Source organism: Syngnathus acus, chromosome 20, assembly GCF_901709675.1.
Source record: "Syngnathus acus chromosome 20, fSynAcu1.2, whole genome shotgun sequence".
Classification (NCBI taxonomy): domain Eukaryota; kingdom Metazoa; phylum Chordata; class Actinopteri; order Syngnathiformes; family Syngnathidae; genus Syngnathus; species Syngnathus acus.
Genome location: NC_051104.1, coordinates 7,744,541 through 7,756,593, shown reverse-complemented (window position 1 = coordinate 7,756,593; position 12,053 = coordinate 7,744,541). Strand labels below are relative to the sequence as shown.

Sequence of the window (12,053 nt, the reverse complement as noted above, 5' to 3'; positions counted from 1 at the left end):
GCAGAGGGCGACACACGGTACACTTTTGCTATCTTATGGTCAAATTCAGGGAATCCAAAACGAATATACGCGTCGTTGTACTTTGATTTTTTTCCTCGCAATATATTCTATTTTTGTTTTAGAATAAAGACAATAAAATTAAACCGCTCTTTTACTTTTTTTTAACTTACATTTAACGATATGATGTAAGTGTAGGCTAACCTTGAAGTTTTTTTTTTTACAGAACTTTTTAGTATTTAATTCATGTTACATGAAGGGGAAGGGTGCATGGCCCTATTCCTCATAAGATACAAAATGCTAACTGGACAAATAATACATAAAGTGGGCTAGAAGAATGAGCCATCCTCACTTTACCGTCCGTCTCTTTAATTCTGTTCCTCTTGCTTTAACATCTCAGCTGACTCAGGGTTGAGTGGCCAACATGGACACACGACTTCTCAATCATAATAAGGCCATCACAGTATAAAACATATCAAGAGACATTTTTTGGGCATGGACGGTAACTGAAACTGCTGGAACAATTACTTTCCTCTGAAACTCAATGGGTTTCTGTGCCCTGCCCTGCCCTGGACATTCTTCACTATAAAACATGATGCCAACCGTTGTTAGTCTGCTTCATGAGATTATTACATAGAACAAATGAACAATTAGAGGTCCCAAGAACCGAACCAAACCAAAGCCACGCCTTACAATACCATGACCTCATATTCTAGTATAGGCACCGTTTTCTGTGCAAAGCTTGGACTGGATTAGCAGACAAGTGCATTTCAGTGAGGACTGGAGTAACCAATTAGGAGCCAAACTCCACAGTTTCCTCTGTGATGGGTTTGAATTCGTAGCTTCCTCTGCCATCCATGTGCAGGTAATACTTTGAAGAAGAAAGAAAAACAACAACAAAAAGAGAAAGGTTGACGCAAAAATCCTTTTCACAACAGAATCATGCCTAATAAACAACGCTGCTAAGTCAACAAATTGCATTAGCTTATGTCTCTATTAAGTTCTCTGTTGATAATATTCATAGCCAGACTGGGTACTTTAGTATGAAGCTATTTATTTTGGTTCATGTTTGAACAAATGTATAGGATGACTTTGTTAGAACTGTGTATTCTCATGCGCTATGAAAAAAGTTGAATTGTGTTCAAATGAATTGATATCAAGACTTACTTCATGATGCTTCCAAAGAGACTTTCTGTGAGACACTGTGAACAAAGTAATGCCCACCTACAAAACAAAAACAATTGGACGATTTACCAATTAAATTCAATGACTGGAAGAAAAAAAAAAAAAATGTTGCTTTTGCATTACCCAATAAAAAGTTGAAGTCTGCAAGTTAAAAATTGTCCCCCCCACACACACCTTGGTTGCACTTTTAACAAACTATTTGAAAGAACAAGCCAACTTTTTAGCTTATGAGTTTGAAGCACACATGGACTTGTTTCCATCATACTAGCGTTTGATGAGAAGTGTGCAATAAAGACATCGTACCATCCTGCAGTGGCTGTAGATATAGTGTTCCACATCAACACTCACTGCACTGGTGCACTCATCCAGAATAGCAAATTGGGGTTTGTGATAGAACAGTCGGGCCATCTACAAAGACAGTAGAGAAAGAAGAAAAAAAACAACAACCAAGCATTAGCAGCCAATCTAAGAGCCACACATTCACGAGTTGACAAAAGTCTATTGAATTGCTTTGCCTAAGTGAAGTGATTCCAGAGACAATTGTAGTGCGGAATACTTACAGCCATCCTCTGCTTTTCTCCTCCACTCAAAACATCCATCCAGTCCTGCACTGTGTCCCAACTGCCCTCCCTGTTAAGGATGTGGCCCAGCTGAACATTATCCAAGTACTCCTTCAATACCTGGAGAGAGCCATTTTGGTCATACTTTTGAAAGCCGATAGTAATATCCAACATGGAACGATTTGGCTTTTGGTATGAAAGGGATCCCTCCCACCTGATCAGATATTCCTTTCTTCCTTTGTTCTTCAATGGTGTCCGGGTAAATGACTTGGTCTCGCAGAGAACCAAGGGTCATATAGGGTCTCTGGGGGGTTGGAGTGGAATGGGGTTGATGAAGTCACTGTCATGGACTTGGTTTTGTACATATCTTACCTGTGGAACATAGAAGAGCTTCCCTCTCTCTGGTTTGGTCAGCTGTCCACCAAAGAGTGGCCAAAGCTATGAAACACAGACCAATGTCAAATTGCATGAAAATTCAATTCAATCCATAAGGAGCTGCTTTTGAGTGGAAAGCAATGGAAATTATTTTATTCCAGTTTTTTTTTTTTTAATCTGAAACATGAAATGTTTTTTTGAATGGATTTTTGCAGAAAAACTCAAATCTCACCAAAATTGGTAATACATGCGGTCCATTGGGCAACAATGATGGGATCTCTTTTTAATGCAAATCTGAGCTACTCAGAATCTGGCATTGCTCAAGGGCACACACAACTAGACTTTACACAGAAGTCAGGCTATGAATCCCAACTGTGATATTCATGTGCCCTCCGACTGAGGCCTGGGCACGATAATACCTTTTCTTTATACTCTTCCACCATTCCAACCTGTTTTCCACACCTCGGTCTGTTGGTTGACCTGTTCCACCACTCTGACCTGTTTTCCACACCTCTACCTGTGATAATTATTTCTCTGATGTATGAAATCAATTCCTTAGTGTAGAAAAGAATAAAGAAGAAGAAGAAGAAAAATGACCTCGCCAAGGACTCTGAACAGCGAGCTCTTGCCACAACCATTTGGTCCACACACCAGAACATTGGTTCCAGAACTCACCTTTAGTGGGTGGGAAAATCAAGTAGCGTGTTATAATACGGAACACTATTGTGACAGAACACATTCAACAAAGTAAAAAAGGGATGACTTGACCTCAAATGTAAGGTCTCTGATCAGAATGTCTCCATTTGGCGTCGCTAAAGGCGTATGGTCAAATCTGAAAGAGAAAAAGGCTTTACCAAAGGCTCCGATTCTTCTGGAAATGGGCTCTCTTAAAAGAACCTTGCCATCAGGTGAGCGACCTCCAGCTTCCTGCAAATCTTTCATTTTGCTTCTCAAACAAACTTACTTGATGATGTTATCTCTGTTGATAATTTGACCTCTTCCAGGCACGAGTGTCAGGCTTTCTGTTGTGTCCGACTCTGAAAGCGAAATGAAACATTCGCCCGCTCCACTTATTTTTTGGATTGATCAGGCAAGACCTAGGACAAAAGCTTATTTACTGATCTTTTTAAACTGACCATTAGCAACCCAAAATAGCTTGACAAAGGGCAGCCGGCTCATTTAGCTCACAAATGTACTCAACTGCAAGCGTCAAAAACGACTGCAAGGCAAGAGAAAATAGATGACCAAAAAAAAATATACCCCTCTGTTGGGAGACCATGGTGCGTTCATATTTGCCAGAATTTAAATCCTTCAAGACTTTGATCAGTTCAGTGATACGAGTTGTGAAGCTGCGGGGGAGGAAAAAGACAACCATACGAGATGAATCAAATGAGCGATTCAAGCAGAGAAGATCACACACATCTTTCCACGCAAACCTTTCCGAATACTAACCCCGAGAGCCGAGTCATTTCTCGACCGGCGAGAACAATTCTGCCGAGCGCCTGGGACATGCGAAGGAGCATCCTCCCACTCTGGTAATAATCCTGCAGAAAATATGGAGAACAATGCGTGAATCTCATCATTGTCATTTTTCAAATCAATTGATTCTTTATTTGGGTCATTCCGTGACGTTAGATGTGGAAAATACGATTTGGCGGTGGATTTGCATTTTTGCTGCTATTGCTGACCTCCAGTAGCTCAGACTGTCTGCTGTGCTGATGTCGCGGGTGGGAGAGGTTTAAGAATGGCCTGCTAACCACCAGGTAGCCCACAACAGTGGCGATGTCTGCGGCGGATCAGCACATAAACAAGCAAAAGTATCAGCCCAAAGTCGGTCGGGTGACCGCTATCTCAAAGAAGAGGTTCATACTTCAAGATAAGAAATACTTGCACTTACATTTGGCAATTATGCTGTCCACAAATCCCATTGTGAAACGGAAGAAGATGAAGTTATGTAGATGGTCAACCTGGAAGACATTTTTTTTTTAGTTGCCCTTTGACTCTTATGAATAAAAGTTTCAAATTCCGAAAATGTATAAACATTGGATTTCTGAACAAATATTTGGTCAAATTGACCAGTTGACTGTTGAATAAAACCTTCAAATAATGACAACAATCAGGAGGCAAATTCAAATATGGGCCCTCACGCTGTGACAATAATACTTACAAGTTTCTTAAACGTAGAGTGAATGGTCTGTTTTTCTCTCAGGTTTCCATTGTAGAATGCAATCTCCTCACTGGAGGAAAAGAAAAAAAAAAGCTTTACGGAATGCCGTACATGCCACTTCTCAGGTTATGTTTTGTCAAATATTTACATTTGATTGATCTTGACTTTAAGAGCCCAGATGTAAGATGCGATAACAATGCATGCAAGCAAGCAAGCAAGCAAACACAGGCCGCTTCGGAAAAAGTGTATTCAAGCATCACCTTGAAATTGTTCCGGCTGGCCGGCTGGCTGGTGTTTACCTGTTGGTGATGAGGCGAGAGTTTACATAGCGGTACTCTCCTTCATAGCGCTGCTCCGTGACAGTCATTTTGCCGATGGGTCTCCTCAATCTGGTCAGCAGCAAACCTGAGATGAGCAGGTATGACATCATCACGGCAGGGCCCTAGGTAGAAAAGAATGGATGTATGGCTAGAAATCAATCATTCCAAGGAAGGTCCATGAGTAGAAATGCTTGTCTGCCTGACATAGACAGGCAAAGAGGGAGCAAAAAAAGAAGCACAGTGTAGCATACCTGAGCCCCGATGGCAGTGGTCAACTTGAAGATGTATAAACCGATATCCAGCAAAGGCTGCAAAAAAAAAAAAAAAAAAGAGACAAAACCGACTGTCAGTGTCATGAACAAAAATGTTGGTATCATTTGATTCAGCAACAACTTCCACCAAAACAATGTGAAAATGGCTTACGTAATTGACGAATTAGTCATTGCTTTATTTATAAGGTCCAACCAAAGTATTATGCCGAAAGAACATGTACTACCTTGCTGAGGTTGGAATACAGCTCCACCACACTGTTGCAGAATTTTTCCACATCTTGAGTCAGCAACTGGTCTGCATTGGCAATCCGGTTGTCCAAGTTGCCCATTTTGTAGTAGGTGAAGCCCCTGAGAGACACAAACAAAGATTCCAGGAAATACATGCACAATTGATTTGTCATTTTTGAGCAGGCTATTTGACAAGAAGAAAAGGTGATTGAAATGCTCCTACACAGTTAGTGAATGACTTACTGTAGATACTGGTCATACAGGTGCTTTGTAAGGCGTTCTCGAAACCTCAGTTTGAGCTCATTCAGCCCCAACTTGAGGAAGTTGTTCACCAAGGCTATCTGGAAGGCAACACATCACATGAATGAATGAATCCCTTGCCAATTGCTTTCAAACCCGAGTGTAGTATAAAGAGGAATTGAGGAAATACAAAATTGATTTCATTCCATCAATTGCGCCAGAATAAAGATCGTTTTGTTACTACAAAGAAAAGGAAAATGATTCACGCAGTTCCATTTGATTAAATGTGAATAAAAATGAGTAGAGCTTGTAAAATGTAACGATATGCATTCTTTATATGAAGCGTAAAAATACACATACAACAGAGACTTACGAGTGGCATGAATCGGATAAAGCTGAACAAGAAGGTCTTGAAATCGCTTCTTGAGCGGCCAATGATTGCACTGCACAACAACATACACAAACAACCATATGAATGATTTTTGTTTTTCCCCAAAAATTCTTTGGGCTGGAAGTCAGTCTGCTACATTTGACATTTAAAGCCAAAGTCTTTGGCATATAGCAATTAGAACGGTGCTTCAAACAGTCTGACCTTTCAATCATGGTCCCATTCTGAATCATCCATACATCACAGTAGGTCCTTGCCACCAACATCAGAGCAATTAGGATCAGGTATCCAGTCTGAGATGGAAACAGTGACGAGAACATAATGATTGTAAAATCCCAATGTACAGACAAGTTATAATAATAATAATAGGCGTATAGTTTTCATAATCTGTGAAGAACGAGTAATAATATAATATAGCTGAATCAAAACTTCTTTTACTCCTCCTTAATGTAATATATGTACCGCATAGCAGGAACAGCCGGCATTTGTTCTTTTTTTTAGTATACTATTTAACCCTTGTTAGTGACTCATTTATTTTCTGGTTGTTCCTCCAAGTTTTCAATGATTTTTTTTGCCGTACTAATACACATTTCCACGGTATGTGATAGTTCAGCCCAATAGGTCAGGTCAATTGGCATGGGAGGGAGGTGGCGGGATTTGGACAGGTCAAGTTTAGTTTTCCATTCATTTATTTTATTTTTTTCTCTAAAATCACCCAGCCCTACCGTAACGAACAGCAAACATGACTTATGTCTATTGCAATATTATACTTGAAGTATTGCCCCGTAGTAGGGTTGTTCTCGACACTATTTATACATTACTCATTTTGCAATGAAGAGACTTGTAGATATACAAGCCAAAGATAAGAAGGAATTCCTACCTCCATGCAAAAAACCTGAGGCACCATGATCCGCAATATCCGCATAATTCGAAGAAAGAAAATTCTGTCAACTGCCGCACGGTCTTTTTTGCCATCCTTCTGTAAGAAAACCATGACAAATGAAATAATTGCTTTCTGCAGTGCAATTCTGAAAAAGATTGAGCAATATTAAACATTCAACTTACCTCCAAGTTTGGCACCAAATCTGATCGTTGCTTTGGACTGAAAGAAAGACATTTAAAAAAAAAATATATATATATACGTATATATCTTTTTTTACGACAGTGTCGTATGCCTTTTTCATTTTGAAATACAAATCAGACTTCAATGGGACCTTTTCTGGTGAAGACCTGAGGAGGTCTATAGTGTCCTTCAGGACTGGTCTGTATTTACAATGGCTAAATATATATATATATATAATTATTATTATTTTTTAATCAGGTGCAATGACTGACATATGCATATTTCAGCGGCCTTTTAGTTTGAAAAGTTCAATTAGATTTTGATGGGAATACTGTTCATGCACCTTTGTATTTGTTTAAATAGAAAATACAATACAGCTTAATGAAGTAATAACATCTGCGCTGCAAAATTATTCATATGATTTCGGGGAGCTGGCAACATACTATGTTGCTCGAATTTGGCAACAAGAGATGCAAAGGTTAAGCAACCAAGATTTGATAATGCAGCCATGACCTTTGGCATCGCTTAAACCATGGGGAACATGGTAATGCTTAAGATTTGTTTAGAAAACATGCTGGTACAAAGGCTTTCATCCAAATGTGATTATTCGAGCTGTATACATTTCAATATTTTTATTTTATTTTAAAATACATGCAATAGCAAACAGAATGCATTTTAGTGCGTCTATTCCAAACACGGCATTCGTTAGTATGTAATTAACCTTGTAAGGTTAGGTGAACTGTGCTGTTGAGAAGATTCGATAAGCAAAACTGTAGAAAGCGACCAGCAATTTTAGATTTAGCACACTTAGGTTGTCCGTCACCTGTCAAAGTCACTATCGAGGAATGCTTTTAGCGTTTCGTAAAATACTTTCATTTGACATCACTATCCACTTACCACTCCTGCTTTGGCTTTCGTCTTCTATTTTTCAGCAAATATAACATCAGTAAAATGCCACCTGCTATGGAGGAATTCTTCGGTGTGACATATTTACTAAAAGCCGCCATTGTTTCAGCACAAGGGTCGGATCTGTGTCGGTTGGTCTGTCTCTTTGCCACAGAGATGCTGCGTGCGTCGGTAAAGAAGATAATCAAATTCGACGCAAAGGGCTTCACGTCTCAAATTCTGGTGGTACTTCGAATTTCATAGACTTTCACTTGACATTTCCTCAACCTCCTTTAGTACTAGTCAGCCAAATTCAGGAGAGCGAAAGAAGTTGGGAAAATATGTCACGTGGTACTTAAGGCCCGCCCACAAAGTTATAATCTCTGCCCTCAGAAGATCTTTGGGAGGTTCCCCGATTATATTATCGCCATCTGGCGGTGTAGGTACCACATGGCCTCGGGTGTTCGGATCCGTTTTGATGACGTCACACACATGTAGATACACACACGCACATATATATATATATATATATATATATATACACATACACATGCACACACACGCACATATAGATACACACAAATATATATATAAAACCCCGCGTCTAACTGCAGGCCTGCTCAGTGAGAGTGAGTTTGACTTTGATTTAATCCAGGCTTGAAGCACGAATCATCCACATTTGTGGTGTTAGTAACAGCCATGTACATTCATGTTACATGTGGCAACAGCGTGACGTTTTATATATATATATATATATATATAGTATCGTCTCCATAAAATGCAATGGAAAAGCCTCCGAAAGGAGATACAACTTCTAGTCTGACAAGCCTTAATACTGCTGATGAATACAAAACAGATCTAAATCTATTTTTATATAGCCATCTTTTAAAGTCAAAATATGCAATATATATATACAAATACATATACAGTTGTATAAAAAAGTTTAGACCATTTTCAGGATTTTCTTTTATCAATCATTGGTTGTTCTGATCAGAAATGTCAGTCAAATACAACATATATAGCAGATGAACACAGTGTTATTTGAGAAGTGAAATGACGTTTACAAACCATTACTGCATACTTTCAGTAAAGTCAATGAACTTCATTTCACTTTTTAAATATTATTTTGTCTGCTACATGATCTATGTACCTGAAAAACCAATGATTTAGAAAGGAAAATCTGGGAAATGATCTTGTTCATCATTCTAGTTCAAAATTGCTAGCTACTGAAAGGCACATGCAGTGAGTCTGGCTAGTTAAAAGAACCCTAACATTCACGTCGAGTTTTCATTTGTTTTTGGCTGCCAGTGGTTTACGGCTAATCTTCTTAGTCTTGTCATTGTTCTTCTTTGGAGGTTCGGGGTTGGCCTGCATATGTCTGCCATAGAGGCTGACGAAAGAAAAAGAAAACTTTGTTATGGGGACATGAAATAGGAAGAAATGAATGTTTTAATTACTAATTAATGGGCTACTGCAATACAGAGTTTGGCCAAAGAGCCAATGTAATATACAGCAGGTAAGCTAAGACTTCACAGAAGTGGAAGGATTGCTTTGAATTCATACACGTCAAAGTAGTCATTTTCAGCATGGCATGTACTGCAGCTCGACATCAACGATTATAAACAATAAATAAGTGACATAAAATACACTGATTATATGCACGTGTGGCAGTGTGCTCATACGTACTATTTGTAGGTCTCAGATCGAACGTATTCAAAAACATGCGAGACTCCCAGTTGGAACTGGTCACCTATGGGAGTGACCCAGGGATTGTTCTCGGCTTTGAAGACCTGTTTTGGACCAGTCAAATCCAGATTACCTAAAGAATAATGAAAAGACATTTTATAGACTTCATTTGGATCAGTAGAGGCGCCACCAGCGATCATTTCAGAATCTACGCTGCGTATTTCGCATTTTTTGAATTTCGGCGAATATGACAAATTTATATATTCTTGCTAAGCGGCAGCGACGGCAGTAAAAGGTTGGTCAGATCATTGTCTGGTCATTACCGAGTTCCGGAGGTAGTACAGTCAGTCTATTGCCCTGTATGTGAAGCTCCTTGAGTTGTACCAAATCCCCGATATCCTTTGGGAGTGAGATCAGATCGTTGTCCCGTAGGCTCAACTGGGTAGGGGGTGGTAAAAACAAACATTCAGTTGATTTCACATTTCAAATCATCACAAATGCACATTATTTAGCTCAGATTACATTTTGCCATGCACTTACTATTTGCAGCTTGGTCATCTTTCCGATGTCAGCTGGCAGGACCTCGAAGTCATTATCACTCAGATATAGAGCACGAAGAGTTGCTGTAATACAAGAACCATTGTTTGTCAATGTAAAAAGATATTGTTGTCATCATTTATTGACTCATTCAGGACTCTACTTGTGCCATCTGAAATATTTCAAATTGAGTTTCTCTTTTTTACATCTCTACATTTACAAGGGAGTTACTTTTGCTGCGACATATAACTGATATTGGTGTTCTGAGAAGGCCTCAACATTAAAAACACACATGTATGGATAGGTCTGATGCCACTCTTTAAAAATGTTATTTACAGAGCAATTACTTAGATAGAAGAAGTTTCCGGGCAATGAATCTTGACTTAGGTTATTGTAGGTGAGGTCCAAAACTTCAAGCGCTGGCAAAGAACCAAAGCCTCTGGGCAAGTTGTAAAGGCGGTTCATTCTGCGCACAAAATTCAGCCATTGTTTTACCACAGATGCAAGAAAGCTTCGTCAAACAGTACTAGACACCAATCTATATGGTCCCTTCTAAACGAGGCATCTGTTGTTCCTTGTGGAAAGCAAGCATACCCGAGATTAAGGTGTTTCAACTTCTGAAGACTGCTAATTTGAGTTGGGAGCTCTTCAATTTGGTTGTTGAACATATTGAGAACCTCCAGGTTTTTCAGCTCAGATATGTTGGCTGGCACCACTGAAAAGAAAAACGAAAACGTTCTGCACATTGCCTTACCTAGTTGGAGTTCTACCTTAGAAATGGTATACAGGATTTATGGCACGAGTGCCATTGGATCATCAAACAAGAGCATATTGTGGCTTACCTGTCAGCTTGTTGTGACTCAGGACCAATTGAGTGATGTGGGACAAACTGACTAAAAAGTCAAAGCACATCAAATCAATCAATATTTAACATATATATATATATTTATATAACACACACACACACACGCACACACATATATATATATATATATATATATATATATACACATACGTATATTGTTTGTTAATAGACAGACATAAGGAAGATGAATGAACTCTGAGATGAAGTGTTTGGATTGTACCTTAATGTTCAAACTGTATATAACTACAACGCTTACAATCTGACAAGTAGGTCTTTGGAATCAAAATAAACTTGAGCTTTTTAACCTGCTGTATGTAGCATGACTAGAGTCCCTTAAATTCAGGGGCAGAATGGGTGGGTGGGTACACAGTTCGTTCACTTCACGATGAGCTCGCAAAGAAATGCATCCTTACATAGTCCAGGGATATCCAACATGTTCGAAATGCCTCTGTCACACATTTCAACATCGGGAAGGTTCTTCTCCCGATTCTCATCCACTATTTTCTTCAATGACTTTGACATTTCTGACGATGAAAAAGGGAAAGGCAATCGCTCGTCAAAATTCATTGCTCACACAACAACCACAACTAAATACAACGAAGGTATAGAAAAGACCAAACTTACTGTTGATGCTTTTTTTACTCGCGTCCAACACTCCAGCTTCGCCTAAGTACGAAAATCACAATACCAAAAAAGGATATGGCATTCGAGAAATATTCTTCTTCTAATACTGTTTCGGCAGTCTTTACGCAGGGAATGCGTAATTCTGCCCTCTACAGGCAAGACCATGATAGAGGTATGTATGTATGCGTGGAAATGATCTGACTCCAAATTGCGATCAACACTTAACACAAGAGTTGTTATGTCCTAATCCACACACTGGTACACCTCACAATTTTGCGAGTTCGTTCTGTCAAAGAGAAGACCAGTAGATCAATTAGGCCGAATTGACCAAGTATTTATTCCTGACAAAGCAAACTAATACAGGCGCCTGGGTCTCGGGTCCTTCACACCAAAACTCGTGTGCTCTTGTGACCATCAAGAGACTCGTTCTCGCCAGGAAGGCAAAAAATAACAACTGGCACATCCTGCACAACACTACAACTCCAGCTCCACCAAGCAGACTCAAGGCACGCCACCCCTACAACATGGCAGCACAAGAGATGCTCAATCTCCAGAGACGCCTGGCTGGCTGGCAGCAGCTTGGAAGCAGGAGTGGGAGGCAGCTGGCCCCTCCCTCATGCACCGTTATGTCTGGGAACCAGGAGACGGCGCCATAGGAGGA

General features: G+C 39.6%; 2 protein-coding genes across 3 annotated transcripts; both read right to left on the bottom strand.

The window, feature by feature from the left end:
* Nucleotides 1–345: 345 nt before the first annotated feature.
* Nucleotides 346–8,040, bottom strand: abcd3a (ATP-binding cassette, sub-family D (ALD), member 3a). Of its 2 annotated transcripts, none has more exons than XM_037280031.1 (23): nt 7,693–8,040; nt 6,798–6,834; nt 6,613–6,711; nt 5,937–6,025; nt 5,718–5,787; nt 5,348–5,445; nt 5,101–5,224; nt 4,856–4,912; nt 4,584–4,726; nt 4,285–4,354; nt 4,015–4,084; nt 3,806–3,903; nt 3,570–3,661; nt 3,378–3,466; nt 3,082–3,154; nt 2,886–2,949; nt 2,715–2,792; nt 2,115–2,180; nt 1,957–2,046; nt 1,743–1,862; nt 1,486–1,590; nt 1,165–1,221; nt 346–868 (listed from the first exon to the last, which is right to left on the bottom strand). In XM_037280031.1, exons 1-23 carry the CDS (start codon nt 7,800–7,802, stop codon nt 791–793), a joined length of 1,977 nt encoding a protein of 658 aa, XP_037135926.1. In that variant the 5' UTR covers nt 7,803–8,040; the 3' UTR covers nt 346–790. The 2 variants fall into 2 exon arrangements, with proteins under 2 accessions (XP_037135926.1, XP_037135927.1); XM_037280032.1 differs by having other exon boundaries at nt 6,613–6,708; nt 7,693–8,039.
* Nucleotides 8,041–8,309: 269 nt separating this feature from the next.
* Nucleotides 8,310–11,568, bottom strand: rsu1 (Ras suppressor protein 1). Its single transcript, XM_037279930.1, has 9 exons — nt 11,393–11,568; nt 11,182–11,292; nt 10,746–10,796; nt 10,498–10,618; nt 10,251–10,369; nt 9,907–9,989; nt 9,690–9,804; nt 9,367–9,499; nt 8,310–9,070 (listed from the first exon to the last, which is right to left on the bottom strand). Exons 2-9 carry the CDS (start codon nt 11,288–11,290, stop codon nt 8,968–8,970), a joined length of 834 nt encoding a protein of 277 aa, XP_037135825.1. The 5' UTR covers nt 11,291–11,292; nt 11,393–11,568; the 3' UTR covers nt 8,310–8,967.
* Between the last annotated feature and the right edge of the window lie 485 nt (nt 11,569–12,053).